The sequence below is a fragment of the Gopherus flavomarginatus genome, chromosome 3 (assembly GCF_025201925.1).
Source record: "Gopherus flavomarginatus isolate rGopFla2 chromosome 3, rGopFla2.mat.asm, whole genome shotgun sequence".
NCBI classification, from domain to species: Eukaryota; Metazoa; Chordata; order Testudines; family Testudinidae; genus Gopherus; species Gopherus flavomarginatus.
The window spans coordinates 201,138,798-201,165,063 of NC_066619.1; the positions used below are offsets into that span (position 1 = coordinate 201,138,798).

Sequence of the window (26,266 nt, forward strand, 5' to 3'; positions counted from 1 at the left end):
TTATTTGGGCATAAGCTTCCGTGGGTAAAAAAACCTCACTTCTTCAGATGCATGGAGTGAAAATTACAGATACAGGCATAAAGGCATAAGTACAGAAATGTATCCACGAAAGCTTATGTCCAAATAAATCCGTTAGTCTTTAAAGGTGCCACCGGACTTCTCCTTGTTTTTGTGGATACAGACTAACACAACTACCCCTCTGATACTTGGCATATATAGAAGCTTACCTACATTTTTTTTTTTAAAGGTGGTTGTAGTTCATTGTTTAGCTCTTTGACAAGATGCACTTCTCAGGATAACTGGAAGATCTCTAATGATCAGCAAGCACTTAGAACTGCCTCAAGAATAAATATTCACCCGAAGAGCTTAATGCATTACAGGGCAGACGCATTCTTTTCATCTTTTCACAGCACTAGATCTCCTGCTAAAGAGGAGGAAGTGTGTTACTTCCAAGTTACAAAATTTAAAGACTGCTTTGTGCTCAGGAGCTTCCAACACTGCTTAGTGACTGTTAAAAATCGACAGATTGGTGTCATTTTATGCTTTTGTCAATTTACTCCTGGAATTTTACAATTCCTTACAGAGTTTGAATAGGCAAAATGACTGCCTGCTTATGTAACTGTTTGCCCACTCTGGGAGCATTCCTTTTTTCACCTGGGTTATAATAGCCAGTGATATTATTGTGGTGGGCCACAAATACAGCTGCTGTGACAACGTGCTAGTCAACAGCAGCTGAGCCAATTAGTTGCCCCAGAGCACACCTGAGGCCTGGTCCACACTACGCTGTTAAACCGATTTTAACAGCGTTAAATTGATTTAACGCTTCACCCATCCACACTACACTGCTCTTTATATCGATTTAAAGGGCTCTTTAAATCGATTTCTGTACTCCTACAAAACAGGAGTAATGCTAAAATCGATATTACTATATCGATTTAGAGTTAGTGTGGACGCAAATCGACGTTATTAGCCTCATTACTTTACAGTAGCTACCCACAGCTAGAAATAGACACTAGCCTCGGACCACGGACGCACACCACCGAATTAATGTGCCTAGTGTGGACGTGCAAAATCGACCTTATAATATCTGTTTTATAAAATCGGTTTAAGCTAATTCGAATTTATCCTGTAGTGTAGACGTACCCTGACTACTGAACAGCTCCCAGTTGATAGACAGGACTGGGCTGGCGGGAGTTAAAAGCCACTCATTAATTCATTAGCCCAGCTGGTACAAGAGGCACTGGAAGGAAGTATGAGAGAGAGGAAGAGAGTGACGTATACTTGTAGAGCTAGAGCCATAAGAAACCTCTTGCCTCAGGTGCTGAAGGCTCCATGTTTTTGCTGGGATAAGGCTGCACAGTCTGTGAAAGTGGTGGCAAAGAGCACTAAAATAAATTGCATGAGGTGTTTAACCAGAAAGTAGTCTCCAATTATGGGCTAGAAAGTAAGTAGTGGTGAGTCCACCTTACCACAGCATCCAAATAAAACCCCTCCCCTCCTCAAGATATCACAGAAATATATAGTGGGTAACTATTTGAATTGCCTATTTGAATAACCTCTTCAGTGTTTGTGAAGCAGAGTCTCAAATCTGTTAGCAGCCCCTGTTCGCAAAGCTTTAAGATATACTGGCACTAGAAAAGGTTTTGAGAAGGGCAACTAAAATGATTAGGGGTTTGGAACGGGTCCCATATGAGAAGAGATTAAAGAGGCTAGGACTTTTCAGCTTGGAAAAGATGATACTAAGGGGGGGATATGATAGAGTTATATAAAATCATGAGTGATGTGGAGAAAGTAGATAAGGAAGAGCTATTTACTTATTCCCATAATACAAGAAGTAGGAGCACCAAATGAAATTAATAGGCAGCAGGTTTAAAACAAATAAAAGGAAGTTGTTCTTCACACAGTGCACAGTCAACTTGTGGAACTCCTTACCTGAGGAGGTTGTGAAGGCTAGGACTATAACAGCGTTTAAAAGAGAACTGGATAAATTCATGGAGGTTAAGCCAATTAATGGCTATTAGCCAGGATGAGTAAGAAATGGTGTCCCTAGACTCTGCTTGTCAGAAGGTGGAGATGGATGGCAGGAGAGAGATCACTTGATCATCACCTGTTAGGTTCACTCCCTCTGGGGCACCTGGCATTGGCCACTGTTGGTAGACAGGATACTGGGCTAGATGGACCTTTGGTCTGACCCAGTAAGGCCATTCTTATGTTCTAATCACCCAGCCAGTCCAAATAAATATACCTTAACAAGGGAAGGTTTTTATACTTAAAAAGGATTTTTTAACAAGTATTGACTGTATGTGAAGTTAGTCCATTAACAAGGTTTTCTAAGGTGAAATGGAACTGTATTCTGCCCAACAGCCAAATGAGAACAAAAGATGTTGAGTCTTTAGGTAACAGAATGGTTTGTCATTCATATTGTATTTTTCCTTAGGCACTCAGGACCCAGGATGCCCCCTGATTCCCTCCTCCTTCCCACAACTCTTAAGGGCAGAAGAGGAAGAGATGTTCTGTGAGCTAGCTGCCCAGAGTGCACCACTCCAAATACCACTACAAAGGCCACAAGTGTGAACATGCTATTGCGCAGGCAGCTGACAGTGTAAACACACAACAGTGGTTTCCCTTCAGCGCTCTCTGAGCGGTGCTGTACCTTCCGGCACTGTAACTCTGCCAGTGTAAACATATCCACAGACTGGGATTACTGGAATCTGTTAAGGACTCTCACACTTTATTTTAAACTGTACTCTAAATTACAAAAGATTATAGGATCTAAGGATACTCTGAAAGGGATCTGGCTAGAGGTGCAGAAAAGTAAATTGTTTAACGATATTGGTCTACCCAAAAATTGCTGAGATATGAGCCAGCTCAGCTCCATTAGCCTTAAACACATGCCAAAATATTAAGTTCTGCAGCCACAAACTAATATTTCAAAATAAGAAGAATCTAAAAGTGCTCCCATTTCAATATAGGGACACAGATATCACATGATAAATTTTGAATTTGCCTTCTTAAAACAACTAAAACCACTTTAATATTAGGACAAAAGGACAAAACAAATGTTATTCTCGGAGCAACAAAACTAATTAAGTGGCTTTTTTTTTTGCATGTTTCTGTATGTAAAAGAATGGATTACCTAAATATATAATCACATCATCCATCACCATGTAAACTTTTTTGTTTTTAAAAAGCATGCAAGTTGAAAATTTACTCAGTGTTAATCTATACAAATTATTGTATGCCCCAAACTCAGTTAATAGGACACAGAGTAGAGATCGGTAAAACATTAATAATATATGTTAATAAAATTAATTTGGGTTTACTTTAACCCAAAATAGAACTGCAAAAGCACACAAATTGGAAAAGACTGAACAGTTGACAGGAACCCGTGAAACCACCAATTTTCACAAAGGGAACAGTTGTGAGCAGAGCTGGTAAAAAAATCTGAAAACTTTTTTCTGTCAAAAAAACATTTTCTTGAAACTGAACTGTTTCACGGAAATATATCTATGTCAACAGGATGGTGGGAGGGAGAGAGAGAGAGAGAGAGGGAGGGAGACAGACCCTCAAAATAGCCAACAGCTTAGTGATTAGGGGTCTGATTCAGACAGGGTAGGGACTTGAAACTGGGTGTTCCATACTCCAGATGAGTGTCCTAACCAGGCTATTCTGAGGTGGTTCTCTCTTCGATGTGGAATTAAAACAAATTTTGAAATATTTAAATTTTTCACAAAGCAGAGTTCTTCTTTTCCAGTCAACTCTAGTTGAGAGTTCTTGTGGTCATTAAAGATCCTGTAATAGGAGCATTAATCCCAATACGCTGACCAAATACCAAGGCAGCGAACAGCAATGAATACAAGCTGGATGGATAGCATGGAGCATGCCAAACCTCCTGATAATCATGTTTAAAAGACACATTCTAGCCTAAGTAAGAACCTAAAGTAGAACATGGTTTTTAAATAGGTTTAAACCAACTCTAAACAAGAGTACATATCTCAAGCCCTGCGTATATATACACAAGTTACAGCGGCTTAACTAAATCAATTAATTAAACAGGCACAAAACCCTCAAGTAAGCACTCTTAAATTGTTTTACACCTGATTTATATCAATTTCGCTTACATTGTAAAGGCAGGCACAAGCCAGTTTAAGAGAATTTAACATTCAGGGTTTGTACCAGGTTTATCTAAATTGATTTAAACAAACAAAAAAAAGCAGGTGCAACTTTAGGCCTTAGTTCTCAATGCTGTTTAGACAATCACCCTACTGTCTGATCTACAAGGAGCCAGTGCTTATTTGACTTGACACCCACATACAAATCTGTAGCAGTTTAAAAGTGTTTTAGTTACACCAATGTAAGTTTGTATGTAGACAAGGTCACTTATGAAAATTATCATTTATCAGCCCTGCAAGATGGGAATAGAATGGTGAGTGGCTGCTCTCTAAAAGCAGGTGAGACTGAAGTGAGAAAGCTTGGTTTACAGACAGCTACCTCATTGCGCATTATTTCACTGTTTTACTACATCAGCATCAATTACTTCAGACACATTTAAAGTTTTAGTGATGATGGTAGGAGTAAAGGAGAGGGGCTGATAACTAGAATTACTGATAAACTGACAACAGGTTTTAGACCTTTTCTTACCTAACTTACAAACATTATATGCCCCTTTACAGTAGCCAGGATGAAAGAAAGGAAAATGCTCCTTTGTTTCATCAGCCAAATAGAGTTTGAAGACGACTTCACATTATCAGCTACCTGCTAGCTGGATGGTACAAAAGATGGAGCCTCCTACCAGGTACAGAAATAGCATCTTAGTGAGAATTCCAACTTTGCCATTAGCTTGGGAGTCAGGGCAGAGGCTTAGCTTTCACCTGGGTCCTCATCTTACTTTAGTTCTCTGGCTGTTAGGTTTCTGCTCAATTTTCCATGCCCTATGTATGATAGGGTGTCAAGAGCGAGTAAGCATCTGGAAGAGGAAAGGTGTGTTTCACTATGTAGATATAGGTGGATAGGAAAGAAATTGATTGGATAAGTTAGACTGTGTCTCCATTACACAGACTATACAGGCATAACTATGTTGGTGTAGCTATACCAGCATACCGCTGTAGTGTAAATGCAGCCTACACTGATGGAAAGGTTTTTCTTTCAGTGCAGGAACACCACCTCCCTGAATTATACTAATTATGTTGACAGAAGCATTCTTCCATTGACCGAACTGCATCTACATTAGGTTGGCATAGCTATGCCGGTCAGGGAATGGATTTTTCACACTCCTGAGCAACATAGCTATGCTGACCTAACAAACTTTTAAGTATAGGTCAAGCCACAAAAGAGTAGCAGTGTGAAAGAGAATTGGGGAGGAAGTGAGAGGTTAGAAATGTACGGGAATAGGTGGACCACACAATGGAAGGAAAGGAATAGAAGAGAAAACAACAGATGCAGAAAACAATTTAAGAAAAAAAATGTATAACTGAGGTTGTAAGCAAGCAGTGAATTTTTTGGTTCAAATGTTGCAGCCATGGTTTGCTAAAGCTGTAGTTTTGGTGTGGGCCTATTGTGCTAGGCAGTGGCATCGTATACAGACACAGTAAGAGAAAGGCACTGCATAAGGAAGAAGTAAGAACCAGCTTTGTCAGCTCCTCCCACACTGAGAGCTCTCCCATGCTGGGGAAATCCCCAACAGGGAACTCATAAGTGATCCAAAGTGAGCAGACCGGGGCACAAAATCTGCTCCACTATTTTGAGAGCTTTCTGTTTTCTGGCCGATGAGACTGAGGACATACACAAAACACATCAATGGGCTGCTACTTTGTCCTCAGTGCAGTTAAAATGCAATTTATTTATAAGAGATGCAAGAAGGTGCCCCCTACAATGGCACATGTAGTATATTCCAAGCTCAGATGTGAAGGTCAATGGTGCACAGACAGCCAAGTCACCAAAATTAAACCATATTGGCTTTTGCTCCATTAGAAATAAAGAAAAATATTATTAGCCAAACTGAAAAGAATAAATTACTGTGCTCAATCCTATGAGATCTCTTCATAGGAAACTCCCAGTGACTTCACTGCTCAGTACTACTGAGTTACAGGGAAGAAAAGGAATATTGGATATACCAAAGTACAGGACTTAGCTAGTCCACAACGCACACTTCTACAAGTGCCATCACTTATTATATTGCAAACAAATTAGACATTTAATACGATCTATCTTGCTGTAATACAGTCATAATCACTGATCTGGGTACTCATCCAAAATGGAAACCTAAGCAATAATACTGTTGTCACAAGAGAGAGACTTGTAACAAACATCAACCTTACCCACTCAAGGAGTAGCAAGTCCCAAATAGCAAGAACACTGACAGTTCTTTCACTTTCATTATCACATGTCCACTACTGATTCCATGTTCCTGCATTTATTCTTTGGTTTAATGAAGTCTGTCTATTAAAAAAAACACAAAAAACTTTCCATCATGTTTGGGTTATATAAATTTCATAAGGACAAATCCTGAACACTTTCTGCAGGGTGCTGAGGGCCTCAGTATCCACTTGATGGGTCAATGAACATCGAAGGAGCTCATAGCTTTGCAGAATCAGGCCCCTAAATTTCAAGAACAGACTTATAGCTTATTATCCTTTTACTCTTGGGACCAAACAGATATTTTGCATAAAAATGGGAATAGAATGCAGAGGCTTCTCATATCACATTCATAATTTCCCTTTGAAGACAGAGCTGGTTCACTGCAAAAAACTGTTGCTGCACTCAAGTCTTAGTTGGATCAACCTATCCCACACAAACATACCCCAGCAATTCCCCTAGCTGTACAATGACTGGTGAGATGGTATGCTTCTAATGCAATCTTGGTTTGTTCTACTGGACCCAGCATGTCAGCACAGGTTTGGTGTAGGAGTGCAAAGGAAATAGGGCTCTTCTAAACTGGGTCTAGAGAAAAATAGACAAGTAGAAAGCTATGAATTTTTTCAGTAGCTTAAAATTGACCAACTGAACTGAAGAAATTCCACAAAACTGAGTCTGAAACATCTGAAAAAAAAAAACAAACAAAAAAAAGAGTAAAAAAAAAAGTATAGAAAGGCTATTGATCCCTGTAGCAAGAAACTTATTTGCCACATTTACTGTCAGCCACCCTGTAGGAATAAAATAATTTCCAGGAGTACTATGACAATCTTACAAACATCAAAAGCAACTTCAATAAGACCTCTCTAAACCACACTGATAATGACACGATGCATTCCAAATTACAGAAATTTGTGGTTAAGCAAGTGAGCACAAAAAAAAAAAAAAAAAAGGCAATATTAAAAGTCAAAATCCTTTCCTGCATCACTGAACACCCATAATATTACCAGGACACTGCAGCACAATCATGACAGCTTTTTACTATGAACTGGATAAGCCTAGTCATAGGTGCTGACTCTGAGTGCTGCGGGGCTGGAGCACCCACAAAAATTAGCGGGTTCTCCGCATCCACTGGCAGCCAAGCTCCCCCCTGCTGCCACCCCCTCCTCACCTCCCCCTCCCTCTCAGTGCTTCCTGTCCCTCTCCCCCCACCCCTAATCTAACAGGTGTTTGGCAGCACTTAAGACTTTCCGGGAGGAGTGGGGACATGGCGTGCTCAGGGGAGGGGGTGGAGAAGAGGCAGGGCAGCGACGGGGACTTGGGGGAAGGGGTGGAATGGAGGTGAGGGAAGGGCGGTGCAGGGGCGGGAAGAGGTGGGGAGGGGCCAGGGGGTTGAGCACCCACCTGGCCATGGGGAAGTTGGCACCTATGAGCCTAGTTACTAGGGTGACCAGATATCCCAATTTTATAGGGACAGTCCTGATATTCAAGGCTTTGTCTTATATAGGTGCCTATTCCACCCCAACTGCCTGACCTAATTTTTCACACTTGTTATCTGGTCACCCTACTAGTTACTGATTTTTTACAGCTCATAAGTTGTCTTGAAATTTAGGGAGTGTCTGCAACATTTGTAGCTACCCAACTTCCCCCTAAAACAGTTAAAATGAATTCAGGCTGAATACAGTAAGTTAGCGTAGACATTAAATGTAGTTTGAAGTATGAGATTTCGAACACATTCGATTATAGAGACTGTCTCATGATCCTCATACTCTATTATTGGCCAGATGGAGCTCATTGCAGGACTAGATTCTTTCCCCTTCATAGAATATTCATTATTAGAGATAGCCAGGAAACAGACTTTCAGGTCTGCAAACAACTTCAAGTCTTGGGGGAAAAAATTTTTCCTGAATCAGGATGAACCTCCAAAAACTCAAAAATGTTCACAGACCTGGAAGTTTGCAATACTTCATTTTAGAATCACCATTCTAGAATCTGTCAGAAACCTGCCTGGCTTTTGCTGAATATTTCATCAAAATTGAGACATTCCAATGGAATGTGTTGATCTGACAAATCAGCATTTTCCAAAATTTCCAACTGTTCATTATCTTTTCCAACCCTCCCAACAGTCAACTTATTATAAGACTTGCTTGGTATTGCAAAGAAGAGATTGTCCCTTTTCTCCATAGCATGAAATGTGGGTGACGCAGTGTAAGACGTATAGTTTTACGGTAACATATTACTTGTCGCTTTGTTACTCTTTTAAGGCCCAATCCTGCAAACACAGTGGGACAACTCATGAAAGTACATGTCCTCACAGATACAAGTGTTTACTGGGTCAGACCCTAAGGAAGCATAACTGTGTTTTTTACCTTTCATACCAGTTCTTTATTTCCACACCACCTCTCCTTTTCTCTTCCATTTTTATGTATTTAACTTCTTAAAATCCACATCTCTATGTTCTCAACGCTACTTATAAGTGAACCACACTGGGACTGAGGTAGGGCTCATTCACAAATCTGTATTTCCATGTATGAACTGAACTTTTATTTTATAACGGTGGCCTATGCGTATCCATCACATTTAATGTTGCAGACCACAAGTTGCATCCATTGCTTTCAACAAAATGTAGTTTTAAAATGATAGATACAGCATAACTCACTACCCTATTTCTCAATTTAAATATTCCCATTGTTTGTTTCACTCTTACTTACATGATCATTTCCATCATTAGACCTTTTGCCTGTTAGGCGCAGTTAATTTTTTTAATCCAAAAAAAATCAATTGGGAGGTGGGAGGAGAAGAAAACTTGGTACATACAGCTCAAGTGATTTTCTCAAACACGTCTTTAAAAATACTGGGCCTCAGGATATGCCTAGACTTCTCTCAGCATGACTATGTCCCTGACCAACACAGCTGTACCAGGAAAAGTCTGTAGTGTAAACACAGCTATATTGGCAAAGCTGTGCTTTTATCAGTATAGCTCAGGGGTCAGCAACCTTTCCGAAGTGGTGTGCCGAGTCTTCATTTATTCACTCTAATTTAAGGTTTCGCGTGCTGGTAATGCATTTTGACGGTTTTAGAAGGTCTTTTTCTATAAGTCTATAATATGTAACTAAACTATTGTTGTATGTAAAGTAAATAAGGTTTTTAAAATGTTTAAGAAGCTTCATTTAAAATTAAATTAAAATGCAGAGCCCCCCGGACCGGTGACCAGGACCCAGGCAGTGTGAATGCCACTGAAAATCATCTCGCGTGCTGCCTTCGGCACACGTGCCACAGGTTGCCTACCCCTTGTATAGCTTATTTCATTTGTAGGCAGTGGTTTTACTATGCCAGCATTTTCCTTACTTTGCCTATGCTGTCTTATCGATGGAAATATTTTTTGTTGTTTTGCAAGTGTACAAACTGCAGCTTTGCCAGGATAGCTGCACCCACACTATGAATACTTTACTGGCGTAGTATAATGCAGTCATACTCAGACCTCAGTGGTTCAGCAGCCAAATTAGCAATCAACATTACCCAAAAGAGCCACAGTAGTGTGAATGACAGGGGAAATATTTAGTTTTTATATATGATTCTCACAGCAAGTAAATAAATAACTTAGTGTAAGTTGATAACTTAACTGGTTGATAACACAGTAAAAGCATCTTGATTAATAACTTAGATTTATTAATAATTAAATCACAGAGTGTTTTAATATCATGTGCGGCAAAGAGCCACAGGAGACACATTAAAGAGCCACTTGCGGCTTGAAAGCCACAGTCTGAGTATCACTGATACAATATATTTCTGTAGCGGTAAACTGGTCCTAGTGTAGACATGACCCGAGTCTGCATTCACTGCAATGCATGTAGTCATTTACACTAGTACAAAGTAGGTGGAGCACACCACTAAAACAGACAGTAGCAATTTACACTCCCTTTGCACCAGTATAAGCAACTATACAAAGTACAGGGCAACAGAGAATCCAGCCCTTTATTTTTTGTATAACCATTTCATACCTTAAAGTGAACTCTGTGATCAAATTTAGCTCCAGAATGAGGAAACACACACAATTTCACCAAATCTAAGATCAACATAAATATTTTCTACTAGTTTAAAAAAATCCAATGGAAAGAGTTTTAAAATATACATAATAATTATTCCTTCTACAAAGAAGGACTTGCTGGAGCAAGGCCTTAAAACTGTTTATAGTTGGTTCTGTCAAGTGAAAATGACTAGACAGTTTCCATTGTCTACTCTGAGAGAAATGCAGAAAGTAAACAAAAATAAAAAAGTAAACACTGATTTTAAAAGTTTTCAATTTTAATAAAAAAAATTATTAGAAACAAAGGTAACATTTTTGTTTAGCTGGTTTTTAAAGATGTTTCTTAATGTGATATTCCCCCTGGAACTGGGCTTTTAGGAAGCTGTCTCAGCACAGAGTGGATTGTATATGGACAGAAGAGGCAAATAATACAGCAGCCACCTCAAGGACTGGCAAAAAAGTTGCTTATCACAAGTGATCTTTAAGTAACAATTGAATTGGAAGCTACAGAGATACTTTATGACAGGGCTGCGTTGGCTCCCTTGGCCCACCATATGAAATAAAAACTTATTCTTGCCTTCAAGGATCTACATAAATCCATTGTAATCTAATCACTGACCCCGGTCTCATCACATTCTCCCACCCTTTTTCCTCAGCCATCCAAATATGTCATCCCACTTGTCTCTTTCTTCCACACCAGCAACTCCTAATTCCAGTTTGCCAAGCCCTGTTGTCATGCAAATCTCTTCTTAAATCACCTCCTAAAGGTGCCTTAGGCTGGTGTAGTTTGTTCCCCTTCCCATACAGGAATAAACTATTCTGATATAAACACATTTATATTGGTATAACTATCTACATTAGTTAAAGTGATAAAGCTTTTATGTATAGAGAAAGTCTACAACTCATTTCTCCTGTGATGGCTACAAGAAGTGAGTCAATAAAAAAAGTTCCCTCACCTGAGTGTCCCAGTGCACCCCATCTTCTCTGGGACTGTAAACTCAGCAGGGCAGAGGTTGTTTGTAAAGTTGTGTCTGGTACAGCATTAAGCACCTTGCTGACACTTAGGCCTCCAGCCCCAGGCTGGCAGAGTCTTGTGCCCGAGGAATTCCAATGCACAACAACGAGCAAAAGCTAGGCCTTCACATTGGCAACAAGCAATGTGGGGTTTGTTTGTTGGGGTGGTGATCCTTAGGGCATTTTAAGTATTGATCAATACAATTTATATTTAACCATCCAATTTAGGCAAACAGCACTCTGGGAGTTAAACTGTTGGAAGCTGGACGTTGCACTTTTTCTTTTAATATTAATGACTATCCCTTGATTCATCAAGGAGATAAGCATTCAGTCGAGCCTATCAAGTTAACAACAGTTAAGTGACTGTACCTTGCCCTGACTCCCCTTCCTGCTCTCCTCCCCATTTAACAAACCCTCCATTTCCAGGTAGGATTTTAAACATAACTTTAAGGAAAAATCCCATCTGTTAAGTAACGGTCAAACAGATTAACACATTAATCTACTTAATCTGACCCCCACCCACACTTGTTCTTAGCGACCACAGCCCCACTCGTGTCCTGTGCACCACTCGCTAGTGAGACTGGTACATGGACAGACCTGTACCACTGCGGGGTTTAATGGCTTTGCCCAGCATTCAACTAAAAGCCTCCTGCTTACCGGCTGCAGAGTTCAGGTTCCCCCTTCTGTGCCTTCTGCTGAACTCCCTCAGCTCCTCTTCCTCGTCCTCCAGCCTCCAGGCTTCAGCCATCAGCGAGGGGTGCAGGAGGGGGCATTTAGAAAGCAGGCGCCCCCATGCCCGAGCGCGCGCGACTGGGGGGTTCTTTGTCTTGCTCAGTGAGTGAGCAGCGAACGCCCCAGCGCTGGAGCGGGGCCACGCTGCGGTCCCCGGGGCAAAGCAGCCCTTCCGAGCCGCCCCCTCTGCACCTGCACCTCTCTTCTCTGCCCCGGCAGCCGGCAACTCCCTGCAAATCTCGCTCCTTTTCACTCCGCCTCCCCCTTCTCTGAAGTTTAAGCCTAGGCGTGGAGGATCCTCTTTGGGCCTTTTCCTCTCCTCCCTTCCCCTGCAAGGCTCAGCCGGACGCAGGTTGGGAGGAGAGAGAGGCGCACCCACACAACCAGGTTGGGAGGGAAGGGAAAGTTAAAGGAAAATGAAAGAAGGTCGCGTTTGCGTTCCCTGCCCATTCACAATATTCCGGTGTCAACAGGAAACTCCACTGCTGCCTGGCACTAAAACAAAAGGAGGAGGGGGAGGTACCTGGAGCAGAAAGCAGCAATCAGGGCTGCAGCATGCAAGGGAGGGAGCGAGCTTCAGCTGGGGGGAAGATAGACTCGCACTTGCAAGGCTGGAGTAGCTGAAAACTTTTATTTAGGGGAAAAGGACATTATTTTTTTTTTTTGTGGATCCACTTATCTTCAGGGCAGTTTCTCAGGCTGGTAGCATTTTGAAGGAGGGAAAGTTCTAAACAGTGCAGCATTGAGTGGGATTTTAAAGGTCCCTTCAAGAATACAGTACATTCTTCCTCACCAGTGGGAAAGACCTTTAAAAACGGCTTTAAATAATTCAAAACAAGAGCCTCTGTTCAAATGAGACTTGGCTGATTTATGACTCCAGTCCCATTGTTGAAGCATTGTTGAAACTGCATGCTGAGTTATACCCAGTACAATCCCACTGAGCCGTGTGTGGTAACCAGGGGTGTAAATCAGGGAAGAAAAGAAGAGACTGGTGCCCACCTGTTTTAAAGGGTTAGTTTTATTTGCTATGATGAGCACAACAGTTCAGAAAAATGCTTTCACTTTATGGTTAAGGTGAATTAAGTAATAAAGGTTCTCACTGTGAAAAGTTAAAACCTACTCTTCTTATTAGCATATGCGCAGTATGCCTCAGGTGGACACCAGGATTCATTCATCACTGAATTTGATCTGCTGGCTGAGAAAAAAGTTGTTGGTGCTTAGGTACCAATATGACAGGCACCTTAGAAATAGCCAAGTTATAGAGTCTTTGGTTTCAGATTGTTATTATAGGCAGAACAAGTAGTGCTGCCTATAATTAAGGTTGCCTGACATAGGATGGATGGTGCTCTGAGGATGAACCGGGGTTATGTAGTGAAGGAGTCTAGATCTATAAGACCCCTGCCTCCTTCATTGCACACATTGTTAGCTGTGTAGTGAATAAGGCAAGGAGCAGCAGAGAAAAAAGGATGGTCTTGTGGTTTAGGCAGTTTAATGCCCTCCAGATAACTAGACTCTCTCCCTGACTTTTCCATAGAGTTCCTGTATGATGCCTGGGAATTAATTAAAACCGAACTTTTCATATTTTGTAAAAGGACCACTCAGTGCACAAGATGCACACTACTTTCAGTAGTGCAAACTGAGAAGAACATCCTGCTTTATTCAACTGTGTAACAAAGAGGTGGTGGGTGAAACTCTCACTAACTAACAGAAAGTATGAGAATGGTGGAGTACTCTGAGTAATGCAGTTAACCCCTTGATGATCACTTTATTACTTCACAGGTGGTCTCTAACTGTGCACTCACTTTCTGGGTGCCTTACATAAACCTGGGATTTGAGTTGCAGAAGTGCTGAGCACTCTCAGCTGTAAATGAAGTCAATGGGAGTTGTGCTTGAGCATATGACATGTAAAATGCTATGTTCTCTGAAAAATCAAAGATTATTGTGTGTGATTATTTGGGGCTCTATGTACAACTTATACTGGTTGTAGTGATGTTGTAGAGTGTTGGTCCCACGATATTAGAGATAAAGCAGCTGAGGTAGTATTTTTTTAGTAGACCACTTTCTGTTGATGAAACAGACAAGCTTTCAAGCTATACAGAGCTAAAGGAGAGCTCTGTGAAACTCCAAAGCCTGTCTCTTTCACAAACAGAAGTTGGTCCTGTGACATTACCCCCCATATTACTTATGGAAATATTCTTATGATAGATATGGCATACCTGAGGTATATTTTCTGCAAGATGGGTCTTGTAGGTATCATCGGGAAGGTTATTTACTGAATGTGATTATCCAATTTGTATGCATGTATCATTTCTGTATCTGAAGTTAGGAATATTGACTATGTAAAATTACAACTGTGATACATGAAGGGAGAGGGGGTAGCTCCCGTTTGTGGACGCCAGCCAACCAGTAGCTATAAAATCCCTCTTAGTAGCTGTTCTCTAATTGCTCTACCCGTAAAGGGTTAAAAAGTCTCACTGCTATGCAAAGGTAAGAGGAACTGAATGGGCACCTGGCCAAAAGAGCCAATGGGAAGGCTAGAACTTCTTAAAATTGAAACAAGATTCCCCTTTTGTCTGTCTGTTGTTATTCTTGGGAAGAGGCAGACAGGGACCAGTTATACTGTGAGAAACTTGGGCCAGGTATGATAAAACATTAGTATCATACCTAGAAACTACTCATCTAAAACCCAGATATGTAAGTAGATCAGGAAAAGTCTAGGAAGACATGAATAGATTTATCCCTTTTATTTCGTTATGGCTTGTGGACTCCTCTGTGCTAACCCCAAGTGCTTTTGTTTTGCTTGTAACCTTTAAGCTGGACCGCAAGAGAGCTATTCTTGGTACTTAATCCTTGTAGTGCTTTTTTAAAAAATCTAGCAAAAGCCTAAATTCCCAGATGTATTTTCTTCTTTTTTTATTAATAAAATTTACCTTTTTTAAGAACAGAATTGGATTTTTGTGTCTTAAAAGGTTTGTGCACATGTTGTTTAATTAGCTGCTGGCAACAGCTAATTTTTTTTTCTTCTTTCTCAGCTCTTCCCTAGAGTGGGGTGAAAGAGCTTGAGGGAACCCCAGAGGAAGGAATTCCCAAGTGCGCCTTCCTGGGCTCTCAAAGGAGTTTTGCACTTGGGCGGTGGCAGCATCTACCAATCCAAGGTTTTTAAATAAATAAATAAATACATACATAAAAAAGCTGTACTCTTGGGAATTTAATACAAGCCTGGAGTGGCAAGTATTAATATAGAGTCCTTGTGATCACCCACTTTCTGCACTCCAAGTGCCAGATTGGTGAATCAGCCTTGACAACAACTGTGTGTATACTTGGAGATGCCCACCAGACAATAAGCATCAGCCTTAGTGGGTGTTTGGAAAAAGACAATGAGTCAAGGATGTAGATCACCCATCTTCCAGGAGTTCCTTCCTGTGGACATTACAAATAAATCTGGTTTCATGGTTGCTTTAACACTGCAAAGTCAGGTGATAATGTCACCTGGTAAAAAGTGCCACCGTTGACTCTGCTGGTACTTTTCCACTGGAAACAAAGGCTTCCCGCCTTAGGCACATTATATTTAAGGCTGAGGAGTAAGGAAAACAGGACTCCTCTCCGCTGCCTTCCTGCCCAAGAAGAAAGACTGCTGAAAGTACCTGAGGAGACAAAGAAACTGAGCTGTGAGAAAGGCAAGGGCTGAGTCCAGAGAGAGACAGAGGAGTCTAGTCTGTAAAGAGAAATACCTGGGACTGTAAGCTATGGAAACTCTGTAACTTGCCTAAGACAACAGTTGGAGTAAGAAATTGCTTCTTCAAACCAGTCTCTTTAAGATCTTAAGCTTAGTATGAGTGTTTTGTTTTATTTGCTTAGTAACTAGCTTGTTCTGTTTGCTAGCACTTAAAATCTGCCTTTTATAGTTAATTAACTTGTTTTTGTTTATTATTAAACCCAGTTTGTGCAATTTCTAATGGGGCAGGATGGGCAAGAAGTTGTGTATATCTTCCTCCACATTGAGGGAGGTGGCAAAGTTATGAGCTTACATGGCATATGTTTCTCTACATCAACTGGTAACTTAAAGGACTTACCAGTACGCAGGAGTCCTGATCAGGGGCATGGCCTCAACCAGAAGAGGTGTGACCTTTCAAGATTTAAAGGCCCTTAGGGCTGTGGCTGGGAGCCCCAAGAGCCTTTAAATCACCCCGGAGCTACCTGCTGCAGAGGCAGCTGGGAGCACCGGGGTGAATTAAAGGGCCCAGGGCTGTGGCTGCTGCAGAACTCTGGGCCCTTTAAATCATTGTGGGAGCCCTGCCGCACTATCACTTTAAAGGGCCTGGAGCTCCGGCTACTGCAGGGAGCCCCAGGCCCTTTAAAGGCCCTGCCGCACTAACCTGGGGCGGCAGGGCTCGGGGAGGGATTTAAAGGGCCTGGGGCTCCTGCCACTGTGGGGAGCCCCGAGCCCTTTAAAGCACTGCTGGAGCTCCAGCAGCAGGGTTTGGGCGGTGCTTTAAAGGGCCTGGGGCTCCCTGCAGCGGCCAGAGCCCCAGGCCCTTTAAAGTGCCACTGGAGAAGCCGGTCCAGTCTGGCACAGCATACCAGCTTTTTGTCTTTCTGTTGTTGTTCTTGGGGAGAGGCAGACAGGGACCAGTTATGCTGTGAGAAGCTTGGGCCAGGACCAGACTGGCTTATTTTCATCTCTGTCTACATCGCAAGACAGTATTATTTTGGGTATTCTTTCCAGAGGGGAGCTGCACTTGAGTGCTGGGCAATTTCCTAGCTGAGTCTTCTCACAGAGAGCTGTTTGCAGACTCTGTGATTCTACAGCTGGTGCATCCCTACCTGTGTGTGGGGGTGTGCTGCCAGAGGCTGGAGAGACTAATTCAGAAAAACAGGGAGAGGGAGCCCAGGCTAGTGGAGCAAGCACGCTCAGTGAAATCCAAGTACATCAGGTGGCATCCCAGAAGGAGGGTCCAATCCGTCACAGGTCCAATAAAAATAAATATTACTTCACCCATCTTGTCTCTCTATGCATCACTTATGTATTCTAGTTGATTTTATGAAATTGCTGTATCATTTGTATCATTCAATAGATGTGGAATCCACCATCTGCTGTCAGGATATCTTCAGATCAGAGATAAGAGAGGGTCACCCATTCAAATGGGAGCACCTTAGGACAATGGGTTGGCTGAAGCTGGAAGAACGAGTTTTCTCCAACTTCTCTGCAAGAGACTGAGGTTTGAAGAGTGGAATTGCCCCAGAAGCAGAACAAAGAAATCAGCTGTTAGCATTGTGTCTTAAAAACTACAGAGCCTCAGATATGCAGAGAAAGGATTCACATGAGGAAGAAAGGCAAAGGCTTTTGGAGGGAGAGCGGATGTTTTGGTGGCAGTGCCAGACAAGGTAAAAGGATGCTGTCTGGACTCCAGGGTGGGAAGAGAGAGCAAGAATGAGCACATGCAGACTGACTGAGTCACGTGGAAGAGAAGCCTGACCTGGAGGAGAGGAATCCTGAAGAAGGGACTTGGAGCCTTGAAAAGACACTTTTATTTACTGCTATCTAAAGTAAAGAATATTTGGTTTTGGATCGCTTTGCATAGCCTGTGCCTGTTTGCTTCCACTATCATGTATTCCTGAAGAAATAATTTGTAAGCCAGCCTGCACATATAGTGGAATTCTGGGAAAGAGGGGGAAGGCCAGGGGAGCTAGCCCTAGTCACAGGGCCTAGGCAGTTGCACTGTGGGGTCTCAGCTGGCAGAAAGGGTGTGATACAGGATGTGCACCTTGAGAGTATGCCTAGAGAGCCAAAACCGGAAGAAAAAAGAGATTTTTTTTAGTTTAGGAAGCTTAAAAAGCACACAAGTGCAGTGTACTGACGCTCAAACACAGTAGCCTGGTATTTGTTCAGCACAGGAAGTTTTAAAGCAGGATTGTGACACTAGGCATCTCAAATTGGGCCAGAATTAGTGGACTTTTTATGTTAATCTCTTTGTGCCTTATTTCCCTAGCTGTAACAGGGGGATATCACCCTCTCATCTCAGAGGGCTGGGAAAATAAATTCGTTAGTATTTGTTTCAGAGTAGCAGCTGTGTTAGCTCTGTTAGCAAAAAGAACAGGAGTACTTGTGGCACCTTAGAGACTAAGGGCGTGGCTACACTTGAGAGTTAGAGCACTGATGGTGGCTTTACAGCGCTGAAACTCACTCCCCATCCACACTGGCAAGGCACATACAGCGCTGTATCTCCCTAGCTACAGCGCTGCATGTACTCCACCTCGATGAGAGGAATAAAGAGAACAGTGCTGGGGTGCCAGTGTAAACAGTGATTAATCTTACTACGCTGTAACTGACCTTCAGAACCTTCCCATAATGCTTTTAAGTGAAGATAATACTCTTTGTTTTGTTGTGATGCCTCTCTTTGTTTTGTTGTGAACTCGGGGGTCCCAGAGCTGCTTATCTAAAAAACAAACACAGCTACTGTTTGCAGTGAATGAGGCAGGCAGGGGGATGAATGTCCACAGCTAGTGTTTGCTTGAGGAGAGAAGCAGCCCGGTGGGGGGGGAGGGGGAGGTCCGTTTTGGAGCAGCTGCTTATCTGGTCTGAAGACTATTTGCATTTAGTGAATGAGAGAAGGGTGGGGGAAGGGGTCGAAACTTTTTTAAAATGATTGAAGGTTGGTGCTGTGTATCTTCAAGTCCTTAGAACTTGCAAGGCAGGGAGCTGATGTCAGCTCCAAAAATCCACTCTCTCTGTCTCCCGCACGCTCCCTGTCACACTCCACCCCACTCAACCCCCCCTTTTGAAAAGCATGTTGCAGCCACTTGAACGCTGGGATAGCTGCCCATAGTGCACCACTTCCAACACCACTGCAAATGCGGCCACACTGCAGCGCTGGTAGCTGTCAGGGTGGCCACACTGCAGCACTTTCCCTACACAGCTGTATGAAGAGAGCTTTAACTCCCAGCGCTGTACAGCTGCAAGCGTAGCCAAACCCAAACACATTTATTTGAGCATAAGCTTTTGTGGGCTATAGTCCACTTCATCGGATGCATGTAGTGGAAAATACAGTAGGAATATATATATATATACACAGAGAACATGAAACAATGGGTGTTACCATACACACTCTAAGGAGAGTGACCAGTTAAGATAAACTATTATCAGCAGGAGAGAAAAAGAACTGTTTGTAATGGTAATGAAAATGGCACATTTCCAGCAATTGACAAGGAGGTGTAAGGAACTGTGTGTGGGGGTGGGGTGGAATAAGCATGGAGAAATAGTTTTACTCTGTGTAATGGCCCATCCTCTCCCAGTCTTTATTCAAGCCTAGTTTGATGGTGTCCAATTTGCAAAGTAATTCCAATTTGCAAAGTAATTCCAATTCAGCAGTCTCTCTTTGGAGTCTGTTTTTGAAGTTTTTTTGTTGTAATATTGCGACTTTTAGGTCTGTAATCGAGTGGCCAGGGAGATTGAAGTGTTCGCCAACTGGTGTTAGAATGTTATAATTCTTGATGTCTGATTTGTGTCCATTTATTCTTTTATGTAGAGACTGTCTGGTTTGGCCAATGCACATGGCAGAAGGGCATTGCTGGCACATGATGGCATATATCACATTGGTAGATGTGCAGGTGAATGAGCCCCTGATGGCGTGGCTGATGTGATTAGTATTTGTGAAGCCCGCAGAAACTATAGTGATGAGTGCCAGAGACAAGTCCATGAAGAAATTAATAATTCTGTTTTCAGAGCAGTGTTTGAATAATTTGCAGTAAATATGTACTAAAATGCCCATTGAACAATGAAGCAAAACCAAAATATTGAACAGTGCTCATTAACTGAGCAGTTTATTCTGTGCACAGAATGAAGCAGGGGTCCTGTTGAAAAAATAGTATATGATCATATAACTAAAGACTATCATAATGCATACACACAGGAGGTAAATTAATGTTGCACAGGCAGCCTTAATTGTGGTATTTCCTAACTCTTGAGTGCTTGTCTTTGCAACCTTAATAATGTTCTTTTAATGTAATTGTTTGTGTGTAATTTGCTATTCGGTTAGTATGATAGTTATGTATAAAGGACAAACACTCTGCTTTAACAGGCTTGCACTCTTAAAGGCCCCAAATCTTCACTGAGGTCTGCATTGGTGGACTCCCATTACATCTTCATGTGAGTGCACAGTTCTCTCCCCACAAAGATGTAGGACCATGGTTTTATGTTATATCTAAACTGGCAAAGTGAGACCCATAATTCATCACCACTGCAGTTATGTACAGAATACTATGTGGGGCTTCACCACTTCAGAGTTGCAAGTTTGAATTTTTCCAGCACCAACACGGCCATAAACTTGGACTGAAGACATAAAATAATTACAGACAAGAAGAGTGTGAGGATGACAACAGTCAACAAGAGAAGAAACAAGCTATTTGTGAGTGCTGAAGAGGAGACCAAGGAGAGAGAGTCAAGTATAGAGCTAGAATTGAAAGCCGTTTGCATGCCAGACAGATTTCTTAGTTGCTATATGATCAGTGTCCAGGCCGAGGACTTTGTTAACCACACCTTTCCTGAGCTTTCATGACTTACCTGGATTCTCTCCAGAACCCTCGAATAACCATGAGTGGCCAGGACACTCAACCCTCCACAGGGCTTTCTTCTTACAATTTCCTCATTTCTTTATATATATATTCATACCCACCCTATTTACCACAGAAGAAGTGTCACTGCCTTGTGAAGGGACTTTGCTGTCACTTGAAGCAGGGGACCCTGACAGGAACATCAGCATAAAAAATCAGAAAAGGTGCAGGAAATACAGCTAAACAAACACTCTATCACTGCTAACCACAAAAGGAACACTGGGGCTGCCAAATCCCTAGACTAGGGAAACAGATTTGAAAACAACTAAGAGGCCCTATCTACATGCCCAAGATCAAAACTGCTAGAGCACTCTGTTTCAACAGTCATCCAAAAGAAGCAATAAAATCTAAAACAATGCGGGGAAGTGAGAATCACTTACTGTATTATTAACCATCACCAACAACATGCTTGTTACTGTACAAACCAGAATAAGTCATGGTTCCTGCCCCAATGAGCACAAAATCACAGCACTCATCTTGCAAGCTGCACCAGGCACAGCTGAGGCAGAAGGGAGTTCCAGGCATAAGGTGTGGTATGGAAGAAGGCAGGAAGATAAGTAGGAGATAAACAAAGACGGAGTGGTGAAGAAGACAATGAATAACTTGGGAAACAGTGTTCCCTACTACTCCTGCTTTGCCTGAAACAACAAATTAAGGTATAAACATAGCAAGGTATACAAATGAAAGCACAAGGGCTAATCACACACACATCCTTCTCTGCTCAAAACCAACATCCTCAGCTCAGCCATAAGAAAAAGTACAGTCAGGCTTGGACTGGGCTATGGAGAAATTTCTCTAGAACACCCAGGAACTGGAAGATTGCCTCTCTCCCCCCGCAACTTCTCCAAGAAGTAGCAGAATAAGCCTAATTCTCATTAATCTGTGGATCTGAAGTCCTGGCTGGCAGAGGGCCCAGCCTCCAGCAGAGATTAAATTCTGTTACCTTGAAGTAGAATGAGGCCAGGAGATGAGAGATTAAAGTAAGAGTGGAGCTGGCTCTGGTTGCTTCCTGTCACCTCTTATTTGAATTTATGAATCTCAGTCTCATGCCTTATGAGTAATGATCTGAGATAACCCCCAAATGTGCAGCATAGTAGCTTGCTAAATTCAAACACAAGGGGTAGCAAATGAAAAGAGGGCAGAACATCTGGCCAACCAAGCACTAGCTTTCCAGGGACTGAAGGAGCATTTCCAGGTCCCATAGCTAAAGAGAGAAAAGATTGAAAGAGACATAAGGAATCCTTAAAGCTAAATACACAAAATGGAAATTAGTGACTACAGGTTTCATAACACTAGAGATAAGCAGTTAAAATGTCTAAATTGGTCAGTATAGAGGAGTAGAGGTCCTTTGCCTGAACCTCCTACCCCACAGTTCTCTGAAGAATTGTCTTCACATACAATGCTACAGCAGCATAGCTGCACTGCACTTTAGTGAAGACGCTCCTATGCCAATGGGAGAGCGTCTCCCGTTGGTGTAGCTAATCCACCTCCACGAGATGTTAGCTATGTTGATAGGAGAAGCTTTCCCGTTGACACAGCGCTGTCTACACGAGGGTTAGGTTGGTATAACTACATCATTCAGTGGTATAGATTTTCACACCCCTGAGTGATGTAGTTACAGGTCTACAATGTCTAAATATAGGTGTATATATGTAGATCTGGCCTGACTGTAGCTGCTCTGGTAAGCCTTCTTCAGGGGAGCAAGACTGTGGGGAAAAAAGTCTCTAAATAGGAGTCATCATTTGAAGCCTCAAATATTCTTACATATTTCCTATTAGATACTGGGAGCATACATTTATCTTTACAATGTAACAAATCTTGCACAAATGTGGGTGTGTAGGAAAAGGGGTGTACCACAGTATACTAATAATTCAAAACTGTATTATTCACCACAACTTAAATACTTTTGATTTTGTCTTTCACAATATTAGGTGAAGAGAGGCATGTAAGGGCAGGCAACTAGGTAAACATGTCTTGGTACTCTCTGCAGAACTATAACTTGTTACCTTTCCAACTGTAGGCTCCACTGAGATCTTTTATTCTGATATCCCTCTCTGGAGTTGGTACTGTATATGGCCATATAGAAATAAGCTGTTCTTCCACCAAAATATTTTTGCTAAAGAATTGCTCATATGGTCAAATATCAATTCAGGTTTTGACTTTAAAGCAGCTGAAGCCTGAAACTAGTGCACTGATATTTGGAAGGGATCCACGGGTCCCTGACAACAAAAGAACAACATTAAGTGATTTTGTAAAAAGCGTAAGGAATGAAGTAGAGTTTCCAACAGGGGAAACATAGCTCCTTGATACTGCAACATTATTTCTGTTCTGATCAGAGATAACAAGAATGTTCTCCATAGACTGACGCAGGGAATATAAAAAGATATTAGCCTTAGAGTTTGCCTACATTGGCAAATTTTGTTGCCAAAAACTGCCTTTTGGTGACAAAAAAGCGATAGCGTACACACTGCAATTGGACTTTTATCAGAAAAAAAAGCCCAGTTTTGGTGACAAAAAACTTCCACCCCTGTGAGAGACATCTTTTCCCCTCCCTTTACTGTCGACAAACAGCCAGTGTAGACACCATGCCTTTTTTTTTTTTTTAATTGTATTGGCCTCCAGAAACTGTCTCACAATTCCCATGCTGCCACTCTGGTCAGAAGTTTGAACTCCGCTGCCCTGCAGCCAACCTGCCCCTCCCCCTTGCAAGCCCCAGGAATTTTACATCTCTTTTCCTGCTTCCCAGCTTCCCATATGAGCTTCCCAGGTAAGCATGGCTGGCTATCGCACCAAATGCGCTCCCACTTGGACCACACCTGACCTGTTGGATCTGATCAGTATATGGGGAGAGGATTCTGTTCAGTCGCAGCTGTGACTGACCTGAAGAATCGGGACACATATGGGCAAATTTCTCGAGGCTTGTGCGAAAAGGGCTATGATTGGGGCACGCAGTGGTGCACAGCGAAGATAAAGGAGCTGAGGTAGGCGTACCATAAGGCGCGGTAGGCAAGAGTGACCCCACCTCCATTGCCAATAGCCCCGTGGATACTTCACAGGCAGCAGAAAGAGGGGATAACTCAGAGACTGAAATTCTGGATGAAGAAGCTAGAGAGAGCTAGAAGAGGATGTGGAGCTCCCAGCGGGGTCGCCCAGCGGGGCAGGCAGCCAGGCACTTTTCTCCACTCCAGAAGTGCTCTATGGGGAGTAGGAAGCAGATGAGATGCTGGGTAAGTTGCTGTGGCTTGTAGAATTAATTGTAAAATTAATCAAAAAATGGGAGACAGGTACTGTTTTACGTGAGCTGGACATTGCCCTGTGTAGCTAATCTGCATGGCCAAGCAGGGTGTCGATGGACATTGAGTCCTGCAGGGAATCCTCCAGAGAGAGGCTCTGGAAAGTTTCCAAGAGGTACTTGTTAATCCTCTGCTGCAGATTCCAAGGGATTGTATGTAGCCTTATTAGGTCCCCCATTGTAGGAAACTGTACCATGCGATTTGGCAATCACTGGGACCAAAGCGACACATAGCTAAGCTGCATATAGACCGGGGTGAAAGCCGCAAGCATGCAGTAGTTGTGCCCTGGTTTCCCTGCTTACCCGCAGCAGTGAGATGTCAGCAAGCAGGTTGGCCGCCTGTTAAAAAGTGTGTGATAATTTTAGAATGAGTTCCCTGCAAAGTTGCCCTGCAAGCCGTGACTGTTTTGTCCATATGCACAACTGCCTTCCCCCAACTCACGACACTTACCATGATTGGGGTGCTCGTAGAGCTGTGTGCCTTTCTAAAGTCAGTGAGAAAGTGATTGCTACTACTTGCAAAAGGCTCTTGTTACTGAAGTGTTTCAGTCATTTGCTGGAATGTAACAATCCCTCTTCTGTGCATTGTCCACAGCAGCCAAGACCTTGAGGCACTCACCGCGCACCCCTGCCCAGCAGCTTCGGCAAATAAGGAAGAAGCCAAGACGCAGCAAAGAAAACACATTCAGGGAGGTGCTGCAGCGCAATGGGAACTTGTCTGTCCTGCTAGGCACATTGGAGGAACTGTGAGAAAATAGTGAAGAACTATCAGCACTCAAGTGGCACAGCCTGCATCCTCACTGCAAAGTGGTGAGTTACCAGTCCAAACAAATGCAGCTCCTACAGTTTATCCTACAGACCTAGACAGGCATGAACTGTAAGCACCGCCAAGCTCACTCAGGGGAGTTAGGAGTAACTCCAGAAACTTGAGTGAACTCTGCAGTGAAGACATACTCTGAGGTATACATCCCCACTGCAACACTTCACCCACATTGTGTCCTTGTTGTTTCTGCATTCATCCATGTGCATTTGGAGCTATATCATATCTCATGGTTCTTTTTGCAGAGACACTCTAGCATTCTTTCCCAATGAATTGTTGGAGAAACTGTCTGTTCTTTGGGGGGAATTGTGAACTATCAGCACTTAAGTGTTTTAGCCTGCATACTCACTGCAAAGTGGATAGGTTCCAGCCTGAGTTACAGCAGAGTCTGGGTTTTAAGCCCCACCATGAAACATGTAAGATATCCCAATCTTAAAAGCATTTCCAACCCTTGAGAAAAGTTTTGCTGTGTGGACGGGAGAAGGGTTAAGGCTAAAACCTGGGTAAGAGCCTAGGTTAACTGTGCAGTGAAGACATATCCTTACAGTCATAAAAGAGCACGCCATGTTCAGATTCTAGAATTTACAGGCTTTTGGACCAAACCACAAATTCATATCCAGATGGCAGTTTCAGACCCTTCAAAGTTGAAGGGCATTTGGATCAGGGGTTCTGATTCAGCCAATTAGAGATGAGAGACATAATCTGATCTGGATCCCAGATTAGATTCTAAAGCATCTTTTAGATTTGGGGGTGTTCACATGAGGGTGTTGGTTAATCTTTTTCTCCACAGAACATTTCATCTCGGCAGCACTTTTTATTGCTGAAGCAGTGGCATCTTCACTGTTGAGACACACACACACTTAATATGGGCAAAAACAACACTATAGCAATGAGAAAGAAATGGAGAAATTTGGAAGAGGAGAATGTAAAATATGCCATATAAAATCTTTGTCCCACCTCTCACAATTAAGAGAAATATAAATTTCTAAAGGGATTAATATTATCATCCAGTCTCAGAGCAGGACAGATAAGGAGTTTATGGGAAAATGGGACAAATAATGAAGAGCAGTTGTTCTGGAGTAAACAGTCTGTTTTTACCTGCTGGTTGCACTGGCTGAATGCTCATATACTGCTGTAGCAATAGGGTTCACAATACTTTGGATTAGCACTAAAGAACTTTGTCAGTTGCAGTAAATGAGCCTTGAGCTTTTGATTTTTATTTCATGACCAGTCAGGTGTGCAGGTCACATTCCAGCCTCATTAGCAAATGATGGCAATTGAACACTAGTTATCAATTCTCCAGTTTATGAAACTTTAGCAACTGAAGCTCAGTAATGCTGACATAAAGTAATGTTAGCTGAACTGGAGGTTCCTGAATCTAGCAAGACCTTTTAACTTTTGGACCTTAAAAAAAAATCAA

The 26,266-nt window shown here is 42.3% G+C and overlaps 1 protein-coding gene across 6 annotated transcripts in view; it reads right to left on the minus strand.

Annotated features, from left to right (window-relative positions):
* Positions 1-26,266, minus strand: part of SH3D19 (SH3 domain containing 19) — a 169,272-nt gene that overhangs the window by 115,258 nt on the left and 27,748 nt on the right. For 4 of the 6 annotated variants that reach the window (XR_007773446.1, XM_050946252.1, XM_050946251.1 and 1 more), the window contains exon 1: positions 12,050-12,598. The exons of 1 other annotated variant lie outside the window; for it this stretch is intronic. Coding sequence is in view for 3 of the 5 variants with exons in the window: in XM_050946252.1 (XP_050802209.1) it covers positions 12,050-12,140 (91 nt within the window). In the remaining 2 variants the exon portion in view is untranslated. Of the gene's footprint in view, positions 1-12,049; positions 12,599-26,266 lie in introns of those variants that run through there. One more of the 6 variants, XM_050946255.1, reaches the window with a different exon arrangement.